Here is a 27,341-nt window from a genome sequence, read left to right on the forward strand (position 1 = left end):
AATTCAGTAGTCAACAACCCTTTTCCTATGTGGCTGTGCATGTCTGTAATGTGAAAAGGCTACTGGCACTGTTTCCTAGTAGACGGGTCCACAAGCTCCTATCCCAGCTGATGGCACCCACCTGAGCAGTCCCAGAGAGGATGGCCTCTTCCAGCCCCATCGCCAGCGTAGCTCAGCAGTCAGGGAACTATGCTCTCTTTCGTGGGTGGGGAGCTGAAACACATGAAGGCCCTTTCATTAGAGTTACACAGAGAACTCTATAGGTCAGAAACATAACTGTAGGTAGAGCTACAGAAGTTCCTGTTCAGGCTTTGAGCTGGTCCCTGTCACTGATGTGAGTCATGGAAGCCTACATGGTTCCTGTGTGTTTCATTTATGTATTTATACCTCTGTAAGTTTAAATGGTAGCTCTTTTCTGAACTGAATGTATCATCAGTTGGGATATGCTGGGGATAGTGCAATAGCTTATTAGTCGAATTAGTTTGGAAGCTTGTGCTTTGAATGTTATCCAGGGATTAGAATTTCTCCCACTGAACCATGGCACTTAGCCCATGCTTCTCAGATAAGTGAGAGGTTAGGTTAGTCCAGTTGTCCTCATTGAAGAGAGTTTTGAGATTAAGAATCTTATCACATTCATAAATGTTGAGTTCAGATGGGAAAGGGTATAAATGACAACCCGGGAAACTGGAACATGCTGGCTTGTTCAGCTGGCAGGATGGGGCAGATCAGATGAATGTGGCTATCTGGCAGAGTGGGTTTAACAATGGGGGAGAGGCTGCTAGAGGACTCTGGTGCTGCAAGAACAAATGGCTATAAATTGCTTATTAAGAAAAAAAACCAAACAACAGGCAAGTAACAAGGAGATATTTGTAAGCATGAGACCAATGAAGGCTTAGTCCTAGCCACTCAAAGTAGTAAGGGAAATCACCTGGAGAGGTTGTTTTATAGATGTGATTTACAAGACTGTGGCAGTTACCTGCTGTTGCCACAAGCTTGATTTAGTAGCTCCCAAGTTCCTCATTTCACAGAAAGACCTGGCAAAGAAGGTGCAGTTTTCAGAGTCTTGCTATAACTGCCTTTTCCCAAAGGAGATATTCCAGTGCTTGACTAGCCTGCTTTTCTGGTAGAACAGTCCATGGGGATCTGTGACAAACTGTGGTATTTCTTGATTTGCTGCACAATCTAAAAAGCCGTGAGCGTCTGATTTCTCAGAAGGTGAAAGTAGTTTCTGATAAGGCTACAGCTATCAGGTGAAAGGCTGCCTCAGTCCCCTTCTTTAGATGTCTTGTCTAACAAAGTCTTTTATCTTCCTCCACTGAATGCAGGGCTTTGGGCCAAATTTTTCCCTCTCTTTTACTAGAGGGCCTGATGAGTGACCATGCTCATGTTGGTGAAGTTACCCTGGGTTTATTTTGTCACATGTGACAGTAGAACAATGGTACCGTGCTACCAAGTGGAAGTTGTGCTTGGTGGATTTTTTTTTTTCCTGTTATCATAGAGACAGAAGCAGAGTTAAAACTGTAATGAAGGGTCTCTTATAATCACACTCCTATTATGGTCTGAAAAATGCTTTGAGCTCTGTATTTTTTGTATGTGTGCACTGCTGCTAGGCAATCATTTTCTGGCAGCGTTCTCTGTGAATCATGCACGCAGTTTGGGGGTACTCAAGTATCCCTCTGTCATATTGTATTTCTCCCAGGGACATAGCCTAAAATGTAGCTTCCCTGAGGAAACAAACAGGGGTTCTGCAGTTCAGTTTACCTGCCTGAGTCAACAGGCTCATCCTCAAGGCTTTCTGTGTAGTCTGTAGAACGGGAAAAGTGCCTCAAGAAATCTAATCAATACCCTGCGTTAGACTGCAACTACATTACACCAAGGAGCAGATTTTTTTTTTCTGATAATTTGCTATGGTAGAAAAACTTTTTGCTATGGTAGAAAAACTACTTAGCACCTAAATCATAGAATCATTAAGGTTGGGAAAGACCTTTAAGATCGAGTCCAACCATAACCCCACTACCATGACCACTAAACTATATCCTGAAGATTCTCAAACAGCTCCAGGGATAGTGACTCCACTTCCCTGGGCAGCCTGTTCCAACGTCTCACTAATCCTATGGTAAATAATTTTTTTTTCTTAATCTCCACTCTAAATGTCCCCTGGCATAACTTAAGCCCATTTCCTCTCACCCTCTCACTAGTTACTTGGGGGAAGAGACCAACACCACCTTACTACAATCTCCTTTTGGATAGCTGTAGAGAGCGAAAGATCTCCCCTTAGCCTTTTTTTCTCCAGAATAAACAACCCCAGCTCCCTAAACCATTCCTCATACAGCATGCCCTCCAACACCTTCACCCACCTCCTTGCTATTCTCTGGACACACTCCTGGACCTAAAGGTCTAAGGTGTGTTGGTTTTGTTTTTTGGGGTTTTTTTTTGGTTTTTTTAGTTCAGTGCAAGATGTTAAACTGCGTCCTCTGTCAGATGCCTAGGAATGTGTTTGGGGCACAAGGAGCTTTTAGTTGTCTCTCAGCGACACCAGGGTCTGAATACTGTCAAATTTGTGTTTTCATATATTTGCATCGTTTGCAAAGCTGTGCATATGGCTGCCATGGCGTGGTCTACAGCCCACAAGCATTTGGATGGAGTTTTTAGATCATGTGCTCTTGTGAACAGTGTACAGGAGTTCAGCTCTGCTGCATTTGCTCCCAGCAGGGAGTGCAGAGACTCTGGAATACTCGATTTTTTTCAGTATATAATGGGAGTCAGTATTGGTTTGGAGGTTCATATACATAAATGGAAAGCTGTTTTTGAGAAATTGGAAGTGGAATTGCAGTTGGTGCTCTTGGTTTGTATGCATCTTACATTGAGTCACATGAAGCTCACAAAAGCCCTGAGGACTGATGTTTGTGTAACTTCGTTTGTGTTTTGTTTCTTTTCACACCAGGCTTCAAGCATGTGCCTTTGGTGGGTGATGGGAGGGTGGAAGAGAGATGTACAAAGACACTGCTATCTCCTGGCTGTAGAAAGCCTGCCAGATACATGAAAGACATTGTGAAGTGTGTCAGTCTTGCAAGATGTAGAAAAAAATCGTTGTTCAGGAAGTGACTTTCTTTGCATCTGGGGAAAGATGAATTCTGTACACTGCAGCTGCTCACACTTGAATAATGGCATGTGACATTTGGATTAATATGGGGTGTGGTTACAGTGAACTTGTGAGAAAGGCTGTGGCAATAAGAGCAATGGCTTCAGTGTCTGTCATGACTGTGTATACATGATTAGAATCAGGAGTCAAGGCTGGAACTCTTCTTGCTCCATCTGCCAGTGACATTTTCAGATTCTGCATATCCAGCCTGAGGTGGCCAAGCAGATAAGGTGCCCCTATCACAGCACAGCCTCCCTCAGATAGAACTAGATCTGTTGTTAGCTTTGACAATACCTACAACACCACATCATCCTATTCCTCATGCTTTGACATCACTGTGGATTAAATGGGAAATATGCACTTATGTTTTTTGGTTTTTTTTTTTTTTAAGGATGTGGTTGTTTCTTCTGGAACTCTTTTCCAGATATTAGCATTAGGACCTAAAATTCCAGGAGATACTGAACCAGAGCCTCCGCTTTACTGTGATCCATAAGTAGAAGCTGTGTTGTCAGAGCAATCTTAATCTCTTCTCAAGGCCCTGTCTAGGACAGCACTTTCACACTTGTCCATTCCTAAAGTGATGTCAGTTCTCTTTCCATGGGCAGCTGAGGGGAGGCTCAGGATAGGAAGCTTGAAGCCACCCTTGCAGCAGCAGATGCGTGCAGCATGAGCAGGGCTGGTTTAGGCCTGACTTTGGCACCTCTTTGCTTAGAAGCACCTTAGTGACTCTTCTGTTTCAGCCAGCCCCAAATGCCAAAACCAGCACAAGGCCATTTGAGCCCAAATTTTGGCCAGTAAATGCAGACATGAGAAATAGTAGCTGGACCAGTGGGCAGAATGTTTATTGTCACTTTTAGTTAAGGACCTCTTCTTTTTGGAACATAAACATCTGATGAAACTGGTAACACTCTATAAAGCACAGCTCTTATCTGAAACAGACTGTATGAGTGTTTCATTCTTCTCTCTCAGGGACTTAGTGGCAACTGTGTGTAGCTTGTAGGTACAGAGAAACTGCTTTTCCTTACTGTCTTCTCTCCAGGTGCAGCCTGAACTCAGAGACCTGAGCTATGGCCTTTCCATTGTCCTCTGATCAGAGGTTTTGATCGAAAAGCTGAGTGTACAGCAGCCCCTGTGAGCTGTGTCCCAACAGCATGCACAAGGGGATAACCAGGAGTTCACTGGGTAGGGTTGCTCATGTATGAACTGGAACTGTTCCCAGCTTCTGTCCTCCAGCATTATTTTAAAGAAAATAGTCACATGCTCATGTGGTGAAGCTGTGCTCTTACTTTCATGCTGCCTTTACTGCCTCAGGTAGAGCCTGCTGGAGGGACTTGGGGGACCCAGTAGCACTCAAGACTGGTAGAACAAAGAGCTGTTTAAGCATGCTGCTGTTACCTTTCCCTTCAAGTGAGAAAGGAGAAGCAAATCTGGTAGAGCAAAGAGCTGCAAAAAAAAAAAAAAAAAAACACAAACATTTCTCAGGTGGAAATAGAAGGGCTTCTCCGGGTAAGACAGATCAGCCCTGCAACATCTAGATGAGAAGGTGGTGGTGGCTTTGCACAGAAGGCAAAAATCCTTTGTTCATCTGTATGCTCCTGCTTGCCTCTGTGAGCAATGATGTTGCCTTCCCAACTGCACTGTTATTAGCTATTTATTTTGTGGTAAGAACTATTGAGGAGAGGATTCAACCAGTATTGCTGGTCTCTGTCCAGCCAGGCCTAGTTCCTTCAGCCCCTGTCAGCTTCCTGAGCTCTCCCTGCTGTGCAAGAAGGAAACAAGAGATAAGGTTTGGGAGGTTGCAAGTGCCTTTTCCAAGCAGCTCATCAAACTGAGAGGTGAAGTCAAATCCTTGGCTAGAATTTGCTTCACACAAGAAAGACCAATGACCCTCGTCTCTCTTAACGTGCTTGGGATTCAGGTGCCAGCCGGTCAAGGTCTCTTCCCTTCTCTTCCTGCTTCAGGATTTGAGGGTGTAAGGGCTCAGTCAGACTGCCACCTTCTCTAGCAGACAAGGCCAGAGGAGAAACCTCAAGCAGAAGCACGGGAAAGCCATTGGTTTCCTATGTACCCTCAACAGCTCATGATCTTGGTTATTTCTTGGAGCAAACTAGTCAGATCAGGGCTCTTTTCAACCACAGCAGGCACTATGTATTGTTTGGGGACAGCGAGGAGGCTGGCTGGCAAGCCCATTGATGCAAAACTTGGAGTAGGCAAACACAGTGTTCAGTATACTGAAATACAGGTCTGGATGACTTCTTTTGTCCTGTAGGAAACAGTGAGCCATGTATAAGACCAGAGGCCAGGCACTCTGGAATGGGGTCAGGTCATCTCCCCAGACAGTACCTGTTCAGTCAGTGATTAGGAAAAAATGCTCTAGGTGCAGCTCCAGAGCTAAACTTACCTCCGAAAGAGTTTATACCTTGATACCTGCTCTTAGGCATCCTGATATAAAGCTTGTGCTTGCTGTGGATTTGGGGATCAGGTTTAGCTTTGGCATCTGATGAGAAAGGAATTTCAAATGAAGATTTATCCTTGAGCAGGGCATTTATAAATCATTGCTGCTACTTTCTCCCACCTACTTCTTCCTCAGGCAAAGGAAGCCTACAAAGAGGGATGCTCAGAGAGCCAAAGAGGGAACAGGTAGATGCAGGCACCACATGCTCTGACACCTGAAGCAATCAGGTTCTTTGGTCCAAAGCCTCAGAAAGCTGAAGAATGAGCCATGTAAAAGAATGGTTCAATAATATCTGTAAAGCAGGGTTATGCTTTTAAATATCTGCTGTGTCTCAGACTTTTCTAGCTGATTAAAAACAACAGTGAGCTGTCATGCCTGATCCTCTCACTGTTTCAGCCTCACAGGTAGAAGAGAATCTGTAACAAGATATAGAAGGAAAGAGTAGACAAGTTTTCTTTCCCAGTCCATAGAAGAACAACCTGCTGGATTGTCATCTGGAAGGTGTGGGAAGTGCCATCATGAGCAATGAAAGGCCAGTGAACCCCAGCTCGCTGACACTGCCTGAGGGCTCAAAGAGGAAGAGGGGAAGACCAAAGAAGCAGCCAGAGGTGAGAGCATAGCATCCTAAGAGGCAGCCTGAAAATGCTGTGGCTTTAGCCTGATGGGATTTGCAGGCAGCCCTGGGAAGCAGCTCACTAACAAAGAACAACAGAAGCTGAGGTCTTCTGTGGTAAATGTTGCTGCTCTTCAGAAAAGCAGCAATATGTGCAACCTGGGGCATCTCCGCCACTGGCCTCAGAGGTGTGTCTAACATGGAAGGCCATGACTGTACAGGCCAGGAAATAGCATGATGGGAGCTAGCAGATCTCAGTTGTAGTCTGGAGACTTTCAGGTGTCATCACGCTCTGTTTCTGCACCAGTGATTAGATAAAGCAGAGAAGACCAAGGACTTTTCTCTCCCTGTTCTGCGCACTATGGCCAGAGTCTTGGAACATATTCACTTCTCCAGCCCCAAAAGCAAAAGTGTAGGGTTATTGCTGGCCATCTTCTTATGCACTTCACAGATGGAAAAGCAAACAACCAGGTACTTATTGGTCTGGGTGCTATTACTGGTGCAATACAGTTTAAGGCACATTACAATGAGAATTTCCAAGTTGCTCCAGAGATTGTCATGCTTAAACGATTTTTCTCCTGTTATCCTAGGAGGCGGCTGTGGGACCACCACCAGAGAAGAAACCACGAGGAAGGCCGAAAGGAAGCAAGAAAGTGACTGCCATATCTGGACAAACAGTAAGAGTAAATGGTTTATTTTCTTTTACAGGCAAGAGCTGGCTGGCCCTTCTCAAAGCATTGCTGCAGGGAGGGTTCTCTTAGCTTAAAGATAAACAGTGAAAGTTGCCCCTAACTAAAGCTGAGATGAATTGCCACTGTTGGACAAATCAGTTATTGTGGGTTTAGTCCTCACTCACCTCCTAGCCTTCCTGTGCACTACTGCTTCTTCAGCAGCTTCTTTCTAGTGTTTTTTTTCCATCATTGCCAAATCACAGCCAGCATAGTTCAGCAGATGTTTACTCCTCAACTGTCTTCTAGCCCCAGCCTTCTCCTTATCTGCCATTTGTCTCACAAGAACTTTATACAGAGGTTACTTTAGTCAGGTTTGGCGTATGTCACACTGCCCAGCAAATGTAAGAGTTGAAAACTTTTTTCTGCTTTGTTTTTTATAAAGGTAGAACCTTCTGCTGGGAAAAGGCCAAGAGGGAGGCCCCGCAAATGGGTGAGTACCAGCGTTAGTCCTTTTCCTCTGGCCCAGTCACAGATTCTGGAGGATTTTTAGTTCCATTTGCTCTTCTCAGGCTCTTTGTCTCTCAAAGAGGCCTGGAAATCTAACATGTTAAGAGAGTTCTGACTGCTTTACCAGCCACCCCTCAGTTTCAGCTCTTGAAGAATTCTGAGCCTGGGAGAGCTGCTCTGCATAATTCAAGGTATATTAGTCTTCTACGGTACTTAGAGAAACTAGGAATGCCAGACCAGATGTTCCATACTTTCTTGAGCAGAGGATTTATCTTCCTAGGACTCCTGAAAGACTGAAGCGATTGCTTAGCATGTCAGTTTGCCTCAAAAGCAGAAGCAAAATTAAGCAGAAATCTGGTGAATAACAAAACTTTGAATTCTGCCAGCAGGAGGCTCTTTTATGCAGCAAACGAAAGATTAGTAAGAACCAGTAGATAAAGATAGAACATAAAGAGAAGAAAGCTTTTAATAAGGCTGTTCAGTCCTGTGGATAATTAATGGTATGCTATCTACCATTAAGAGTTAATTTAAAAAAAAATCAACAAAACCACATGACAATCACAATGAATTATTGTTGTGTATCTGCTAACCACAAAGTTCTAGACTAAACCTTGGCTGTGTACCTGCTGCGGGGATCCACATGTTTGTCCAACAGTTGTGGTGCCAAAAGAGTGCGTAGGATGGCAAGAGACACTATGAGATCCAGCAGAAATAGAGGGACAGAACAGTCCAAGAGGGCCACATAGGAGGCCTGGAAGCAAATCCTGGCCAGGGAGCCAGTGCTAGGATGTGGGAGAGATTAGAAGAATTTTCTGATGTGACAGTCACCTTGGCACACAAATATTTCTTGCATAGTGGTGGAGGTAAACTGTTTGCAAACACAGTGCAGAACTGAATCTCCCAGACAAGAGATCTACCCCATAAAACTCTCCAATTGCTGTTGCTTCTTTAGAATCCAGTCACAGCCTAGCTCAGCATGTTTCATCTGCTTAATAGTCCATTACTTTTCCTAAGCCCCTTTACAGTGTGTTATTCCAATGTAACAGCCTTTCTTACACACAGTGTGTTACCAGTGCTTAAAGCAACCAGCACTTGATATCCTCAAGCTCTCTGGACAAACATTGGAGGCAGAGATGGCTTTGTCTTAGAGACCAAAATTACTTACCCAGTGTGTTCTGCTGGTGTCATTCATGGGCTTATAAATCTCAGAAGCAGGAAGACCTAGAAGGACACAAATAAAGGAGAGCGTTCTCCCTTTCAGTAGTGATAGGTTGTTATGAAAAGTTCCAGGTGCGTTTGGGGGCTGGACTAGATTTCTAGAGGTCACAGAATCACAGAATGTTAGGGGTTGGAAATGACCTCAAACGATCATCCAGATAGATACATAGATTGCTCCCTTGGCCAGATGAGGAGCACAGTCCTGTTTATGCAGAAGTCCAGGACTAAAGGGACTGAGAAGGGAGATGTAGATATCTGGTGATAAAGTACAGAGCTGAGTTTGCTGAGCTGGACTGGGAACTCCAGGGTAATACAGTTAAGTGTGACACACAGAGTCAGCCTGTGCTAGGGCTGGGGATATAGAGGGACCTGTATAGCCAGAAAACATACCCCTGATACCCCAGGTAAAATGGATCAAAGATAACTTTATTTTTTTAAAGTGAGAAATAGTCCAGGTGTTTCCTAGAGGACTGGGACTGCAGGACTCTCCTTGCTCAGAGTCTGTTCTGGATGAGAGGGTTTCTCACCCCTTCATGGAAGGGCTGGGTGCTGGTCGTGCTCTCCTCAGATGTAGTTGAGACTGGTTGTACTCCAGTAAATTACAAATTGCTTTGCCACAGAGATCCAGACAGACCCTGGAGGCAAACAGATGGAAGTTTCAGGGAGCTGAAAAGCTGTTAGAAGTTACTCTGAAGTTGCAACCCAGAGTGTTTGTGCTAAAAAAGTGCTAATGGGAACAGAGAAATGTGACATGGCATGCTCTCATCAGGAAAAAGGGACTGGCACCCAGATGGCTGCATGAGGGCTAGCAGGCCATCAGAGTGCTGTGACAATCCTTCCTTGGGAGCAGCAAAAGGCGGCAGAGCTTTGCAAGTAGCTTCCAAATAGTCTGGGTATTACTAAGTTTGAGAAGGGGCAATATGACCTGACCATATGCATGAAGGGAGGCAGATAAATTGAGAAGAGTGGGGAGAGGAGGCCTGATCTACCATCTTGTCTTGGACAGTGGTACAAGTGGATTCCTGTATGTGCAGCCATTAACTACAGTGGGTATAATGCAAATGAAGAGGCCAAAGGACTCCAGAGGAGCTGGCACTAATTTCTGCATGCTTTGCTTAATCTGGAATAGGGAAGTTTATCCCTCAGAAGTGCTCCAGTGCCTTTCTGCTTCCAGCCCAGTGAGGGAAAGAGCAGGCAATGAAACTCTGTGGGAGGAATAGATTCAGTCTCAGCTTCTGCTGTTGCTGAACTGGGGCAGAGAAGCCTTGGCTGTGAAACTGTTACTGTAGGGTTCACCAAGGCCAAAAAATGTGAAGTAGATATTATATAAAGCTGAGGATCCCATGTGTGATAAGTCTGAGAGGGTTCAGAGCAAGGAACAGTTTATAAAACACCTGCTGGTAGGGCTGTTGTGTGGTTAAACTGACAGGAATAGTGATAGAGGAGATGGCTTCAGACCTGCTATTTTGTGTGCTTGACATGGCTTCAGAGAGACTCTCTTGTCCTCCCTGGGGACAGACTCCTGCAGTGGAGAAGGCAATGCGGGCAACCAGGCAGTGCTGAGAACATTCCCCAACATCTCATGGGGCACAGACACCCATATGTGTGATGTCAAAAGCTGACATCTGAAATAACACTAGCAGGAATAGTTTTTCTCTCTCATTTTCTCCTTTTTTTTTGTTTTTGCAATTAATAAAATTAATTACATTTCCATGAAAATTCTTGGTTTCCTGTAATGATAATCTAATTAAACTTCTGTATAAACTCACTTGGCACTTAATTCTTCTTTGAGACCGTCATGCCACACAGAAGCAGCAAAAGAACAGTTTGGAGCATCCTGATAGCTTCCAGCATCTATTTATGGTGTTGAGTGTCTGGGATCCCTCAGCTGTCTGTGTACCTACACTTCTTTTATTTTTCACTAATTTGGGTGGAAGGGCCTACTGGAGAACCTTTAGTTCAAAACAGGCCTCACTGGATGAGGGCACTCAAGGATTTGAGCAGTCTATAAATACCTGTAGTATACCACAAGTAATTTATTGCCATCTCATCCATAAAAGGCTGCAAATGAGGTCAGAAAGGACTCTTTCAGTCATTCTCTTCTGTAAGAGATCGTAGTAGCTGCAGTTCTAGGGTTAGGCTTGGGGTTTTATGGTTAAATTGAGTTGTGTGCCAGAGCTGTAAATTAGGGTGTTCTAACAATAACTCAGACAATGAGCTGTATAATAATTTATAACTGAATTTAATACTTTTTGTACACTGGCTCCTTTTTCATTAGTTTTCTTTTGAATGTTTCAAAATGTGTCATTCTAACTTTGGTTAGTGAAGCATTCTGATGTTTCAGTTTAAAATTAATTTAACAGCTGAGGGATTTGGGGGTGGGAAGGACAAAACCAAAGCAGAAGAAAAACAACAGCCATTTAGTTTTTAATTTTTGATGGACAAAATGTTTAGTTGTTCTGGACAGGAAATTATCCTGAAATGCAGAAAATGTTCTCAAGGATGAAAAGTTTCTCCACAGCTGTGTAGTGGAAGCTTCTCTAAAGTGAGGCCATGTGTCTCATAGGACTGGTAATATGGTGGCTTCTTATAGATTTTGAAAACCATTCAGAGATGCTTCTGAATGCATGTGGACACCACTTGCACTGGTGCTTTCTATTGCCTATGGGTGGATATAGGAAGTGGTGCCAAATGGGCATCCTTTCAGGGCTGCAGTCTTATTTAAATACAACAGTGATCAAAGGCCTTTTCTGTTCCATCTACTTTGAATTTGCAATTTTGTCTCTTGATACCTGATTTTACGCAAGTGATTTTGGGGTTTTTTGCTGTTTTTCTTCATAGCCTCAACCAGTGGTCCAAGAAGGAGCGTCTCAGGAAGAAAATCCTCAGGGAAGCAGTGACTTGAATTTGAACTCAGTGCCGGCCACACAAGGTTTGAAATTAGATAATTGTAATTACATTAAACTAAACTGTGCAGCCATGCTCCTGGCAAACCATGCATGTATCCCCAAAGCTTTAGCACTGGCTGCAATCGTTCCGGTAAATCCTACAGACAGGAGAATTTGGAAGGCTTCCAGGCACATTACAACAGGGGGGTAGCACATTCCTTCCATCTAATTTGGTTGTGACTACTTAGCAGAAGTGAGGGCAGAAAAGAGGGATAGGAAGAGAATCTGTGTCTTTGTCTTTCCAAGAAGTCATGTGTCTGAGGTTCTGGTGAATGCTATGATCTGGCTGTCATGTAGAAAGTGAAAATAGCCTATCATGAATATCTCATCTTACTTGGTGGGGGGGGAAACAACAACATAAAAATTGAAGGTCCTTTGGCATTTGGGACATCCCAGTGTTCTAGAGTATCTTCAGGATAGTCTTGCTCTCTCCTTCCTGGCCTGTACTGTAAGGCAGGGCTCTGTTGGCATCTGGCACACCAGCAGAGATGCCAGTGCCTCACAGCACAGAGAATGATGACACTGACAAGTTTCTGTACACAGATGTAAAGTTATCTAAGCTTCTCTGAGCTAAGATGTCAGGTAACTGTTGTAGGAACTTACAGATGCACCACCCAGCAATGTGAGCCCCAGCCTCAGTGCAGCTCTGGAAAAGTGCAAATCCACATCCAGCCTTTTCCATGCGGGGCCTGTTCTGAGGCAGATGCCAGGAAAACTTGTGCAGCTGAGTCCTGCCATCAGCAAGCACTGCTGGAAGCTCTTCTTTAAATGTTTTCCCTTCAGTGGGAGGGACAGGGGGGCAGCAGCCCAGGAGGGGCAGATGTTGCCTTGTTTTGAGGTGTGGTCAGCACAGCTGCTCCCTCTCCCCATTACCGTTAGTGCTGTTGAGCATGGCGTGCAAGGCAAGCCAAGTGGTGCTGGGCAACTGAACCCAGCCTCAGGTTCTCAGTCCCTGGAAATGCCACATGATAAAACACCAGAGTAGCTAACCTCAGCTGCTCAATTCAGTTTCCTCTCAGGCTCCTGCTCCCATATCTCTTCCTGCCACCAAGTCGTGTGATGGCATCAGCAGAGCCACAGGCTGACAGATGATGAGCTCACCTCCGGCCCAGTCACTGCCTTTCTGTAGTGCTCTGAAGCATCGCCCCAAACCACAGCCAATGTGGGTACTTTCCTCTTCCTTTCAGTTTAAGTGGGACCGAGGACAGTGACATGAGGAATGTTTCCCTCCTGTTGCAATGAGGTAAAGCCAGATGTGACAGGATAAGCAGATGCTGCGGTCAGTGGGAGACGGCAGCACAGCACATGGTACTGCAGCGCAAACCACTCTGTGTCTGCATGCTTGGCACCAGTGCTTCTGTAATAAAAAAAAAAAATTAAAGAATGAACAAACAGACAGCTGAGAATCAGTGGGGATAAGCATGCACAGTATGAAACCTGGCAGGCTTCTGGAAAATTTCCTAACAGTTGTTACTGACTCAGGAGCTTGAGTAGAGATCCTACCTTAGAAACTCCTGAATAAGAAGGGAAAGAAGAGACTTGCTGTTCAGATTTACTGGAAACTACAGATCCTGTGGCTTGTTTGCACATGAGGTGCAGCTTGTAGCAGCTTTCAGGCCAGTGTTTTTTTGGGTGAACCCATTTTATGAGTAACTCACATTATACACCTGCAAGCTCCTTTTGCTACTCATGCAGGAGGCTACTGTTCTGAGATTTGTTAGGAGGAGTCTGCAACCCCGTAATCTGCTCTAGGTACAGCCAGAGGCTTTGGTCATAGTGGGGTTCATTGGTTTGCCTTTTCCTTTCAGGTGAGGATTTTTGAACTGCTGTGCTAGAGGGGAGGCATGGGAGGATACATGTGCTTGCTCATCCTGCAGGTTGTAGGCTGTGTTGCTGTGAGTGAGAAAGATCTGCCCTGGGCTGCAATGTCTGCTAATGGACAGTTGCTGAAATAAGCAATGACTGACTCAGTTTGTCATGGGGAGGACCAAGAAATAGGAAGAGCCAAACTAGAGATGTGCAAGACTTGCAAACTGGACACAGTGTGAAGAGTTGCTTTAAAGCTAACTGATATTTTTCCACAGCCTCCATAGCTGGGTATCCAGCCCTAGTTTTCCCAAGGCACTGGTTACAGATGACTCTAGGTTATGTAGGAGCAGGCAGGGGGTTGTTAATGGTTCAGGCTTTATTGTGTTGCTACCTGCAGGTACTGCCAATAACAACTCATTAGTTAAAGTTTTGTGTTTGTTTGGGCCAAAAAGCATTTGTCTTCTCTTCTATGGATATCACTACTGAATGATCGATGAAACTGATTTAAAAGCCACAAAAGCAGCCTGTTTGTTTTGATGACCTTGCTTAGCTAAGGGAGTGGAGGTGTGAGAGGGAAAGAGTTTGCTTTATGGCAAAATTTCCAAGACCAAATCTAAAGCTAGAAATAGCCTTGGGATATTGCTCATTTTATTTTCCTTCTCTGTGCTCTCAATACATTGAAAGATGGAGCAGCTGCAGACTCCTCTGTCTTGCTCACTTGGTTCCCTCTGCTGCCCTAGTGGTCACTTCAGCTGTCCTGAATCCAAGGGGTTAGGCATGGATTAGAGCAGTCTGGTGTAGCCAGAAACACATCCCTCTACTCTGAGACAATTTTCAGGCCTTCTGTGAATCTACTTTCCTGATATTTATGACACTGGTTTAAAGCACTTCTGGTACTTTGTGTCTCACGAGGATCCAGGGTGGCAGTTGGAAATACATTCAACTGCTCACAGCAGAGGTTGACCATGTGTCTTTGTATTGCAGAAGCCAGAAACTGACACACAGACCACAATTCTGGGCTCTCAACAGTCTCATGCAGAGGCCTGCTGCCAGGGAAGCCTTTTGTGTCAGGCTTTAGCCTGGAGCTGGTCCAAGAGCAATGGGAATGTTGTTTTGAAGACCTTTGGCTGTTTGGGAAGGGATCCCTGCCACCTTTTAACCTTGCACTGGTTCTGTAATGGGGTATTTGGGGAGCCAGGCTCCTGGACCCAGAGCTCTAACCTTCTCTCTCCCATGATCTTTCCCTTTAGGCATCATTGGAAAAGACAGTTCCAGGCCTGGCAAAACTACTGGTCGTAGGAGAAATCCAAGTAACATCCCTGCCACAGCTCAGTAGTATGCCACCTGTTCATGTCTTGCTGAAGCCAGAGGACTGGAAAGCAAGCAAGATTTTTTAATGTCATATTTTAAAATTCTTACTTTGTGATAATTTTGGCCAAGCTTTCTGTCCTTGTCTGCTGATTCACCCCAAACATCCAAACAGGGACTTAAGGGAAGAAATAGCAAATGCCTTGTCAGAGAGATGCCTCTCACAGTTTGTAGTGTATCCTTTGTGAGGATATTAATATTTCTTAAAGATACTTGAATAACATGGTGCCTTGCCCTGCCTTGGACAGCAACAGTTTACTGACTTAGTAATACAGACACAGTAGAGAACTTCTTTACACAGCTAATTGCTGAACTTGTATTTCATACCACCTCTGGCAGATTGATGGAGCAGTCCCAAGAGTTCAGTTTTGCGCAGATGCTGATAGGGATTGCATCTAAGAGTCTTTGAGTCTGTCATTTATTACCTCAGAAAGAAAAGCCTTCATGGCACTTCCAGCTCTTACCAAACACTGTTGCTCCAGTAGTCAGTAGCTTGGATGCATTAGAGAAAAGTTCACACCCTGATGTTTTGGGAGTTGATGCTGAAATTTTTATCCCAACATTATCAGCTCAGGGCCATCTCTTGTAACTAGCTTTTGGCCTGGTGGCACTCCCCCTGAATTTGATAGTAATGCTGCACAGTGTTTACAAGCTTAGTCACAGCCATTACTTCAAAGGAGTGTCTGTAAAGAACCAGTTACACAAAGGTTGCTTCCCTGCAGAGCCTCGGGATTCAACTCTTAGTTATGTCTTCAGACCATAATGTGTGTGTGGGGGGTCCTCTAGTGTTGTAGCTATGCAAATAAAAGCTTGCTCATACAGCTTAGCTTTGGGAGACAGCAGTAGCCAGGTGGTCTGAGATCGCTGCTGTCTAGTGTTCTATGCAGATTTGTGCTGCTGGTGTCAGAGCCTATCTTGCTGAATTCTGTGGAATTGAGGGCATTTCCAATATCCAATTGCAAACAGTGAAATCCCAGAGTGTCTTGTGGATGCTCTATCTGCCTACTAAAGGGACAAAGTGGGCATTTTGATTATCTTTGACAAGATGTAAAATTAGCTAGCTTTACAGTGTTAAATATTTCAACAGAACATAATAAGCTTTGAATTTATGGCAGTGCATAGCAGAAACCCAAGAAATGGCAGTATATATTGAGCTCATCTATCATCCTTTCATCAGAGGTCTGTTTCCTTAGCAGGTATTTATTTAACACAAGAAAATGTACGCAAAATTAAGCGGAAAGGCTGATTGGAGAGAGATAATGGGGGTGGGGTGGAAAAGGAGGTTGTTTTTATCTAGGTCATTTTGTCCAGTTCACCCAGGGTAGTAGTGATGACAGTCCTGATCCTGTTAATTCTGGGTGCTTTCTGGTTTGCCTTAACAGTAGTTTCTTGTGTATGGAGTTTGGTGGTCTCAGCAGAAAGCTGCATCACAGATAACCTTTGTGTGTCCTCCACCATATAGCAGAGGAATTGAGGATTATGTGGATTAGATCACAGGGACTGACCTAAATCTTATGCTGTAGGATAAGGCATGCTGCCTGGTATGGGAAGGGTTTGACCCCTTCTCCTGCTGTGTAGATAAATCCAGGTGGGACAGCATGCACACCTCTGTAACTGCTGCTGGTTACATGAGCAGATCTAATTGGTGTTCCTCTGAATTCAGGTTAGGGAGCTGCTTCCTGTCAGTGGATGCACAAGTTCAACCGCAGTTCATGTCGGCATTCAAAGGCTACTTGAGTGGCAGACCAAGATATTTTACCAACCACTTTACCTGATTTTCAGGTGAACTGGCAGGTTTAGTATTCTGCTTGCTAGGCTGTTCTGCCTATTTAATGAAGCCCTATACCTGAGAGTGACAGTTGTCCCAAGGTAAAACTGCAACTTCAGCTGCTTCTGAATGGATTAGGGACTGCAGCAGTGTGAGACTTAAGCTTTTCTTAGGACATCATTCAGACCTTTCTCAGCTGGTGGCATGGAGTACGGATGGAAACTGCCTCAGCCAGATAGTAAACCCACTTGCTTTAGGTCAGCAGTATTCCTCTGGCACATGCACACGAAGTATTCTTTAGGGTAAAGGAGAATTTAGTCTTTGCTACCTCTTAATACCCTTGGGAAGTAGAACAGGTCTCCACAAAAATGTAAGTGCTCAAGGAGAACAAACAGAATTCCACACTATTATGAACTATTCTGAGTGTAGTTGAAACACCAGTCCCTAGCTTCAGCTTCCATGTTCATGCAGAGACTTGGAATGAAAATCAACAACTGGAATTCTGCCCTCCCGTTAATAGGTATCTTCAGAGCTAAGACCTTGTGCTGGATTGCCTGGATATTCTTGTTTTGAAATGATAAATACTTTTTACTTGCTGTACAGTTAGCTGTCTTTTATAGCCAAATCCTACCTTTAAGCAAATATATTTCAAGTGTTTTTAAGCTCAGACTGGTTTAGGTTGACTCGGTTAAAAACAGGTCATTACAGTAGGATCAAAATATGACAGAGCTTTGTTACCTAGCAATGTTTGGAAGATTGTCAGAAATGGTTTTGGTGAAGGCATGAAGACTGGTGGCAATTTGAAAATTAGCCTTGGAGTTTTTGTAATAAAGGTATAAAATATAGCAAGCTTCTGCTTTGCCTCCTCCCATGCAATGTCCTCAGCACACATGTGTATCATCAGATGAGTTTTTCCTTATCTGAAATGGAGTTCTGGGGACAGTAAAGCACCCAGAGATCAATGCGAAAACAAGGAATAATGAGCATGAGGAATTGCACAGAAAGGAAAACAGAGGTCTTCAAACACAAACTCCATTCTATTCTGTGTCTTATAGTGCCATGTCACCGGCTTGAGTGGAAACTAAGCCAGTTCTGCTTCCTGTGTACCTGCAGAAGTCTCCACAGCTGAGCCTGTTTATGCTCCATATTGTTCTAAGTGCCATACAACTATTTAGCTTTTCATACAATTAATTCTGTTTCTGTGCATAGTCTCTTCAGTTAATCTGACATCTCTTACTAACTAGTCCTAAATTCTGAGTCTGTGGGCCAGAAGATGAGGCAGAAGCAAATCTGGAATACACCAATGATATCACCATGGAGCTGCTGATACTGTTGCCCACAATGTTCACCTCAGTGGGGGCAGGCTACCTGGAGAGAGCTGCAGGAAAGCTGACAAACGCCTGTTTTGTGTAGGAATTCAGCTGCTTAAAGGATAACATGGCAAGCAGGCAAGTTGGAATTTGTCTTTCTGTGCTCTGGTTGCCTGGTATCTGCTAGGCTGGAAGCTCCCATCTTGTCTTCTCCACCAAGCCTTCCTGAAGAGTTTCCATGCTGTGGAGTATTAAACCTTGACCCCCACAGAGCCTGTCCTGCCAGGTTTTTCACACCTGCTTCAGTCTTGAATGGAGATGGGGAGTTCAATGCATATAGATTGCCAGCAGGTACTGAGGGCAGTACCAACTCCAGCAATTTTCTGTTGGGAAATGCAAATGTTGGGGGAGGGAAAAAAGACAATCACACTAGATTTCATGTAAATAATTTAATTATATGTCAATGCTTAAAACACAGAAACACTTGAATTAAATTACATCATAATGCTTCTGCTAAATTGTACACACACTTCCAAGAACCATGAGAGGAGGTGCTATGGAACTAACATAATACTCCAGTACAAGCCCAGCACATACCTGTAATATTCTCTTAGTCTTAGTAGCTGTACTTCTGTAACCTAAGGGCAGTCGTCACAAGACAGCCTACCACTGCAGGAAGAATGGTTAAAGAGGGTTTTTCTGTAGGTGTTTGTTAGACAAGAGATGTCAGCATTAAGGTGAAACACGGTGCATGTTTTTGCACCTGAGCTGGCAGCCACGCTGCTTGGCAGCTGCCTGTGCAGCACATGGAGGTGGGCAAAGAGCATAAAGTAGGCTGTCTGAGGAAACAGCTCAGCTTACACTTGCCTTTTAGTAAGTTTAAAACAAAGTTCCAATCCTAGGGGCTCTAGGGGGAACTTTATGATTTAGGGCAGCCATGCACCCCTATTGCCACTTCCATCCCTGTCCTGCTGCAGGGCATGGAGTGTGGCAGGCAGCATTGTGTCAGCTACTGAGGACTGAAACCTCGTCGGACTTGGTTATCTTAGAGGTCTTTTCTAACCAGAGTGCTTCTGTGAAATTGGATGTCTTTGTCTGCCATCAGTGAGCACTTCGAGATGGTAAGTGTGCATGGGGGGGGATGAATTTGCTTCTCAGATGGTCACACAGGCATAATAACCTCTAGAGGATCCAGTGACAGTGTCCAAATTCCAAGGACCTAAACCAGATTACATTGGGTGTTTGTACCCAAACACCTTCCTTCCAACTCAGTGATTTTAGAGGCCTTTTCCAACTGGAACAATTCCACAATTTTATCCCTGGAGTGCAAACACCAGCAGCAACCAACAGCCTAGCTGTGCCTCCTGCCAGATCTCCTAGGTATGGAGAATGAATCTCCTAGCCTTTACACTCCCAGGCCTCCCTGGTTTTAAAAAGAAAAAAAGGGTACTGAAAAATTAAAGCAACTTAGCCCTGTAATACTTCCATGAGGGAAGCTGTGTCAGCGAAGGAGGGAGGGCTGGTAAGGAACTGTGCCCTGCAGGGGGTCACTGGCACATGCCCAGGAAAGAGTCTGCATTTAATAAATATGGAGGGCGGGGGGGGGGAAACAAACAAAAAACAACAACAAAACAAAAACTAGGAAAGGAAAGAAAAATATTTGGGAGAATAAAAACTGGCAGGTCCAAACTTGTGACACAGCATGATACCTGAACTGCCACTCACTGAAACCTTTCCCTGCAGACAGCCTACACTTAGATCTGCACTTGGACTGTGGCTTGCCCTGATTCCCTTTTGGCTGGTGCTGTGGATGGAGTATGACCTGACAGATGCATGTACTGCAAAAACAGGAGGTGATCTCTGCATGGCTGGGCACTGCTGTTGGTCCCTGGCCACTGTGCTGACCTACAGTGCTCTGGGCTGGTGGCCACCACAGGGCTCTGCAGAGGACAACTCCCATGCTGCTCTGCAGTGTGCCAAGTTGGCCAGAGACCCCTATCCACTCTCTCCTTCCTGCAGCCCTAAAGGATGCATAGGCAGAGAGATGCTTCAGCATCCCAGGGAAGCTCCTGGCTTACCTGTCTGGTCCCACCTTTTGCACTAGCAGGTAGTGTGTGCAGAGGCTAACACAAAGTTCCATGTTGTCTTCAGCAGGAAGAAGAGAAGGCTCTGACTGCAGGCCCTGGCTGGTAAGGAGATAAGAACCAGCAGTTCAGTCACCTCTGGGGGCAGACATGGGGCTGTTGTAGTGTTGAGCCAATGCATTTTATCTTATTTAAGAGAAAATACTTCAAGGCTTAATCTTTGTTTTCTGGATAATGCTCTGCCATTCCCTGAGCCAAGGCAGGAGCGGGATACATATTAGAATCCCATTCCTCTCTGTGGCCCAAGCACCATTACTTCTAGCTCAGCAGGAGGGAATTGCATAGCCAGATACTGATATCACCTGTCTCTTGTTTGAATTCCCCCCTAATTTGCAGCAGCCCTGATTTGGGATATTCAACCACTTCCTCAGTTACAATGTAACCATCCACCCATTCACCGTTTCACTTTTTAAAGCTAATGAATTCTCCATGCTTTAACATCACCCTGGGCACATCTTTATCAGCAACCCACGAACCACAAGGGGTGTAAGACCATGGTATGTGTTTTGCCTGGCATGCCCCAGATTACCACTGCATTAGAAGAGTCAGCTCTCCTTGCCTGAGTGGGCTTTGCCACCAGGCACCCATCCAAGACCTGCCAAAGCTGCAGTAACTGCACAGAGAGGCTTGCTCATTGCTTTCCTCGGAGTCTGGTGGCACAAAGCCAATGGGGAAACTCTCTGAAACATGCACCTCTCCTCCTGTCCTGACCCAGAGAGCAGGCACGTGTGCTCTGACAAGTCAATCTACAACTGTTCCTAAGCACGCAGCTTGCTAGATGGTATTGGTCAGCACCAGCCCAGAAACTGGAGCTCAGGACCTTTTAGTGGTAACATCAAAAAATCACCACTGCCCCCACACAGGGTTTGCTTCCCAAAGTAGAGACAGCTCCCAGTGCTTGTGCCTGTTTGTAATGCAATCCAAGGGGGTGACCAGCTGGGCTCAGTGGATCAGCCATGCTTGCAGGTAGTCATTGGTTTGTTGGCTTCATCCTCCCCAGTCTCAACACGATCCCAGAGCAGGGGCAGGCGTTGTTCATGCATTGATGGCATTGGCAACGTCTGTGAACACAAGACGGCTGGGTCTCTGGAGGGCTCCTTGACTTGTCAGCAGAATCTGCATTGAAGCAGTGAAAGATGAGCAAGTCTGCCTTTGCTCAGCTCTGTGTGTGTGGGCACAGGCTGCACAGCATTGGAGCTACATTCTACCCTTTACTACAGGGATGCTGGCTGACTAACGTGGCACTAGCAGGGCTCAGACAGAAAAATACAACAGGCCAGAGAGCGAGTCAGCCCATCCATGCCAGTTTAGAAGCCCCACATCACTGGATCACTATTAATGTACACAAGACAGCATGAAAAGACTTAAAACATCTAGAAGGCCTGGGAACAGGCCAGGCATTGAACTTTTGCTGTTGTTTTAGACTCTCTCTCTGTTAATAAGCAAAGCCTTGCATGCTTTCTAAGCAGAGGGATCGGAGGTATCCTGCTGGCCTGGCACTGTGTAAGAAGGATCTGCTTTTACTGTGCTAAGATTAGCTCCGGCCTTGTAATTTCCCCTTTTTGCTACCTGAAGGAAAATCCTCTATGTGCACTAAGAGTCCTCTGATGTTTTCTCAGTGTGTACTGCTTCGAGAACAAGATCGTTTACTTGTATAGAACTGTATCTCTTGCTTTTTCAAGCCAGTGCATGGAATATGTTGACTATCTTTCACATTGCAGCACACACCTCCTTTGTGCTCTTTATCAGGTTGGGAAGTATATCTAAAGGTAAATACTTTATAATTACAGTTGTATTTATTATTCTTTTCCCTTCTGCCCACACTAAGCTTGCTACAGGTTATCTGAAGGTCTAAAGTATGTTGAAACTGAGAATTATTAGTGACAACTTCCTGGTCCTGGAAAAGCAAGGGAAGGCATGGGTGACAGAGCAGCTGGAAAGGAGAGGCCTACTCTACAGCGAGGCTGCATCACTGGCTGAGACACGTACCTGTTCCACCCATCCCTGCTGGCTCTCTGTCAGAAAGGCTTTTGTGTAGGAGTGACAAAGGAAACAAAATACTGTGAGGCTGTCTGCAAACAATGGTGAGAAGCCCTTCTTCCCTATTTCTCCTACCTCTTGGTACACTAGGAAAGGAGCCTCTTGTCAAAGACCCACCTTGGACTGTTAACCAAAACCAAGTAGCCAAACTATCATGCTCTTTCCGAACTCACAGATGTAGTAAGCCTGTGGTCTCTGAGGACTCTACTATTTCTCAGCATGCTGCATGCCTTTCAACACTCTGAAGCGATCAAAGGAAAGTCTCCTTTTCCACTCCACAAACTCAAATAGAGACTTTTCCTCCCTTTTCGCTGAGCCCTGCTCTGTGCCCAGCAAGGCTGGCCTGGAGGTGCTGAGGAAGCCAGATGTGCCATGCCACAGCACCCTGCAGGCTTTCTGCCTGCATTCCTCAGACTTGGAGCACAGTTAACTGTCATGATTACAGGCTGTCCCTGGGCATGGCTTTGTAACACACTTGCATCTTTATGCAAAGTAAGGATACCTTAAAACTGGGTGGAAATTATTTGCTTGCTAGGGCAAAGGAGCCTCAGTGCCTTGTGGACACTGAAGCTTCATCTCCCAGAAAACAACATTCATCCTACTATTCTTTTGTGTTGCCCTGGGTGGTAAACTGTGGAAAACTCAACCTTAATTACTCAAATAGCCTTTTTCTTTCTCCTAATTGAATAGAGCCAATGCTTTGCCTTCCCAGGCTCTTGATCCTAGTTGTATAACCCTTCAGGCAATCCTAAGCACTCCAAAATGTCCAAGCTCCCTACCTCCAGGGCTGGCAGAGATGAGAGAAGTCCTCCTGAGGTCTTTAATGGTTTCCTTACTCTAAAACCCTACAAAAACTTTGTAACAAAAGCAGCAGAGGTACCAGTGGTTGCAGTAAGAGACTCACTGGCTCCTGCTGCCTACCTTGGTCTGTGATGCCTGGGAAGATGCTGCATCTCGCCCATGTTCCAGCAGCTCCTGCTCCAGCTCATCCTGTTCCTCGGTGGGATCAAAGTTGTACATGGGCATGAGCTGGTGCCGTAGCTTCTCCAACCTGCTCACAGGAGGGAAGGAAAGGGAAAGGGTTGACTGAGGACAGATGATCAGGTTCCTTTCCCCATCCCACTGCTGAGCCTTTCTGCAGGCTCTTCCTTCTGCTGCTCTTATTGCTGGATAAGGGTCAAGTCCTGTCCTGCAGGGATGAAGATAAGAACCTACTCCCCACAGCTGGCCATATCTGGAAGATATTCAGAGTGCAGTTACAGGGATTAATTGTCACCACTAATATCTGTTGGCAAGCATTATGCACAGAGGAACCAAACAGGGAGTTAAGTTCTTGCAGACCTTAAAAGATCAAGCTTTATGGGGTGGGACAAAACAGACAGTGGAACCAACTGGCCAGGCATTTCTCTCACAACAGGCAATGTTGCACCATCACCTGTCTGCCAGCACAAGTCTACTTTTAGTTCCAGGGGCCTACAAGTAGTACTTTAACTCTGGGGTTGCAGTACATAAAAACAAATAGAGAATAATGAATAGAAAATAGGAAAGAGTTTCTCATAGGAGGGTGATGCCTGTGGACAGGCTGTTCTTACTTTGCCATCATTGCTCCAAGTGACAGCGCTATAAAATATTACCCCAAAGGATCTCCCAAACTACTTGGGAGCTCAGAGATGGAAGAGGGGTAGGCATGCCCCTGGGAAAACACTGAGCCTTAGGCTGTAGCTGAGTTTTGGGGGTGAGGGAGGGAAACACACAAGCTGTTACTGGCAGTGTCACCACAACTATCTATTTTGGCAAGTGTCAGGATGACACATTCCCTCCCTCCTTCTACATGGGTTTGCCAACACAACCACTATCTCCAGCAGTGCTGTGCTCACAAGCCAAGCATTAGCTGCTTTGGTGGCAATACCCAGACCTGGACTTCAACATCTGGCTTGGAAATTTTAGTGGGCGGTGGCAGCGCTTCTTGGCAATCTAGGGCCAGGCCAAGCCTGCCACAAGGAGTCAGGCAGGGAGGAGGCATCTTGTTTTATGCCTCTTCACCAGTGTCTCAGCTGTCAGAGGTGGAAGAATCAAGGTGTGTGTGTCTCTGAGTGCTGCTCTCCTGTCTATTTTCAGCCAGGAGCTTAACAAGGAAATTAAGACACTAAGTCTTGAGCTAGAAATTTGCATCTCTGCACCATGCTGCTGCCAGTTGCTGTGACTGCAGCTATGGATGCCTTCAGACTTGCAAGGCCAATGTCCTTGGCCTGAGCTGGTGGAAAACAGGGATATGGGAATGGCTAAAACATGAGATCCACACCTCTCATGATAGAGTTCCCAGCTTCTTTATACATTCATAGCCCTGTTCAGTTTTAATGCAGCTCATAGGTAAAGCATGAACTGAACAGGATCCCTACCCTCCTCCTGCTCAATCTTGTTTGCCTTTCCAAAACTCCAGATAAGTCTTTGAAGGTCTTGTGTTAAAAGCTGGGCCAACACCAGGAGCACACCATCCCTAGCCCTAGCCTCATTCATGTGCCATTGATTCCACATAGTCGTCTTCTTAGCCATTCCTCGTGTCTTGCCCATCTCCCTGTTCCTTCCTAGCTCTCTGGATTTTGAAGCATTGAGTTCCCTTCAGTGAACAACAAACGTTACATACCTCTTTCTCTTCCTGATATACAGAACCTGAAGGAGAAAGAAAACTATCATTACAACAGGCCCTCTAGGATGGACAACAGCTGAGTGGAAAAATTTTAGGCACACAACACACAGAAAGGAGGTGTAGCAGGTCTGGTGTCATTGCTCACCAAAGCAAGGGGAAGGGAGAAGTGACAATCCAAAATGGAATTTTGTATGCATCAGTGGAAGCTCAGTAGCACATTATCTGCTCCAGTGGCCTGCTATTAGGTGTGTTAGTAGTAGTAAGAACATTAGGTTGATTGTTATGTGTTGCTCAGCATGTTCTGGTGGCTGCAAGGCATATGTTGCAATTTATGAGAGGCTAAAGAACCTTCCCTTTGTGCTTTTCCTCTGTAGACTTCCTACAGCATGGAAGTGCTGACACCCCCTCCCCAGTGTGAAGGTAAGAAGCAAAGAGAGCATGCTCAGTGACTTGCCTCGTGTCAGCCTGTAAAAGTGGCTGTGCTGGGAAGAAAGTGAGGCTATTGGCCTCCAGAGCCTTGTTCTGAGAACTATGAATGCTGGATGTTGTTCTTGGGAACTTAGGACCGGTTCCAGGATAACGTTTCCAGGATAATGTTTCCAGATTCTCTTAGGGGCTTTTGGAAAAACTCCTCCTTGGGCCTGCAATGACATTTTGCAGTAGTCCCTTTCTGTAGGCTCCTCTGTTGGCTGTGTTAGTGAAGCTCTTCCTCATATGAGGAATGGGAGCTTGCCGCTACCTTCTGTTCTCTGTTGGCAGGTAAACGATCTGGTTATATATCAGAACAACTGCAGCACTTGCATTGCCTATGTCAGGCCTAGACCTATAGTTACTGAGAGCTTCTGCCTACAGCATCGAGGGGAAGGTCAGTTACACAGCAAATCCTCAAGGACTTTGCTGATACCCAGAAAGAAGAACCTTGGAAGTACAGTCCAGAATGAGTCTGGCTAAAATGAACTCAGGCCACTTTACTTCAGAAAGGCATGGCCACTGAGGAGATTAACATGGTTTCAACAGTCTGCTTTAAAAGTTAATTTGGATGAACTTTCTGGTCAGGGACCCCCTGTTGACAAGGTTTAAATCAATGCAGCTGTTCCAGTGAACAAGTAAGAACAGAATCTGCTTTGTGTTCTTTTAACTGACTTTCTTATTGCTATTAAAAATAAATGCTGATACTACACAGGGCTTCCTGTAGGTCTGCTGAGCATCCCATTTGGACTAGTCTGTAGGGAGACTGCAGAAATATTGGAGCACTGGATAAAAAAAAAAAAAAGAAACGGATCTCAGGAACTATCAGTTCTCAGTAGTTTTGGGTAAGCTTTTAGTAGAATACAAATAAATTATTCAACCCAAATCAGTCCTAGAACCCCTTTCCAGCTTCAACAGACAGAGAAATATTTAGCAGGACTCTCTTACCATAGCTACAGCCAACCCAATCACAGTAATGATCCCAAAGGACAGCAGCATTGTGCTCATGCTGGGTCCAGTGCTGGCCACATCTGGGATTTTGGTGCTGTTGAAACTGGTAGTCTCAGGGCTTATGGTAGCTGTTTCTGGTACAGTCACATCCAGAGTTGTCCCTGGGTCTGGCTTGGGTGTGGTGGTAGTGGTGTGATAGAAGTCATGCACAGAGGGCGAGCTGTAATTCATCCTGACAGCTCTTGGTAGCTCCTGTCACCAAGATGTAGTGCTCACCCATCAGCTACAGAAGTTGGTATGAAAGACCCTCATGTGAGACTTATCCTGTAGGATCATCACTGATGTTTTTTCTTCATAGGAGCCATGTTGGTTTCTGTCTGGGAGAGAATGAGAACACATGCACAGTGCAGAGCTCTTAAGAGAGAAGCACAATCTTTTCCAAAGCTTCCAAATTCACTAGTAGTTTGTGAGGACAGCTCACAGATGCTCACTCAAAATAAGAAATATAAATTTCAGGGTTACTGAGAGCCCCCCAAGTCATGACTGATTCACTTGAAGTCAGTGATACACTCCCCTTGCTGCTCCAGCTCTGCCTCCTTGCAGGCACTTGTAGATCTGTGAGAGAACAATCTCAGAACTCCTGTCTTTGGCTTGCTCCAGACTGAGGCAGGTGGCCTCTATCTGCCCTCGAGGACACGGCATTTTCCTGCTTCTGTCTCTTGCTTTTAATTTTTGGAATGTTGCATGGATCCCATGATCAGTAGAAACATATCCAGTATCAGTTGTGAAGGGTCCATATCTCAGGATGATTCTAACTGAACCCAAAATAGGACTTCTCTTCACTGGTGACTGGTAAGTCACCACACAATCCATTGCCCCACCGTCCCTCATTCCACGTGTTCTGGAAAGGCAGCTTCCTTCAAGCAGGGGGTTGCATTTGTGCCCCATCTGCTTCTAAAAGACAGTGAGTATTTCACAATTCCCCCCAGAAAGCACCCACTCAAGCTTAGTCATGCACTGCTAATTATCAGTACTAATTTTAAAATGAGTCCAATTTTGGACGAGAGCTGTGAAATTTGATAGACCTGTTCATGCTGAAAACATGAAAGGCTTTAATTGCTCCATGGTTCTGTTGTGCAAATGATGAGTTGCAACACACCAGGGGATGAGCCTTTGGGAACTATTTTGCACAACTTTCTTTATAAACCCTCTCTATATAACATTGGTTCAGCAACTGCTTGCCTGAAAATGCAGCTACCCCTGCACCAGAGCAGAGCCAGCC

At 45.2% G+C, this 27,341-nt stretch overlaps 1 protein-coding gene across 1 annotated transcript; it reads right to left on the reverse strand.

Moving 5' to 3' along the window:
- Positions 1–20,988: 20,988 nt before the first annotated feature.
- Positions 20,989–26,290, reverse strand: C15H3orf18 (chromosome 15 C3orf18 homolog). Its single transcript, XM_054387567.1, has 4 exons — positions 26,057–26,290; positions 24,638–24,663; positions 22,915–23,044; positions 20,989–21,069 (listed from the first exon to the last, which is right to left on the reverse strand). The coding sequence occupies exons 1-4, from the start codon at positions 26,288–26,290 to the stop codon at positions 20,989–20,991; spliced, it is 471 nt and encodes a 156-aa protein (XP_054243542.1).
- Between the last annotated feature and the right edge of the window lie 1,051 nt (positions 26,291–27,341).

Source organism: Indicator indicator, chromosome 15, assembly GCF_027791375.1.
Source record: "Indicator indicator isolate 239-I01 chromosome 15, UM_Iind_1.1, whole genome shotgun sequence".
In the NCBI taxonomy this organism is placed as follows: Eukaryota; Metazoa; Chordata; class Aves; order Piciformes; family Indicatoridae; genus Indicator; species Indicator indicator.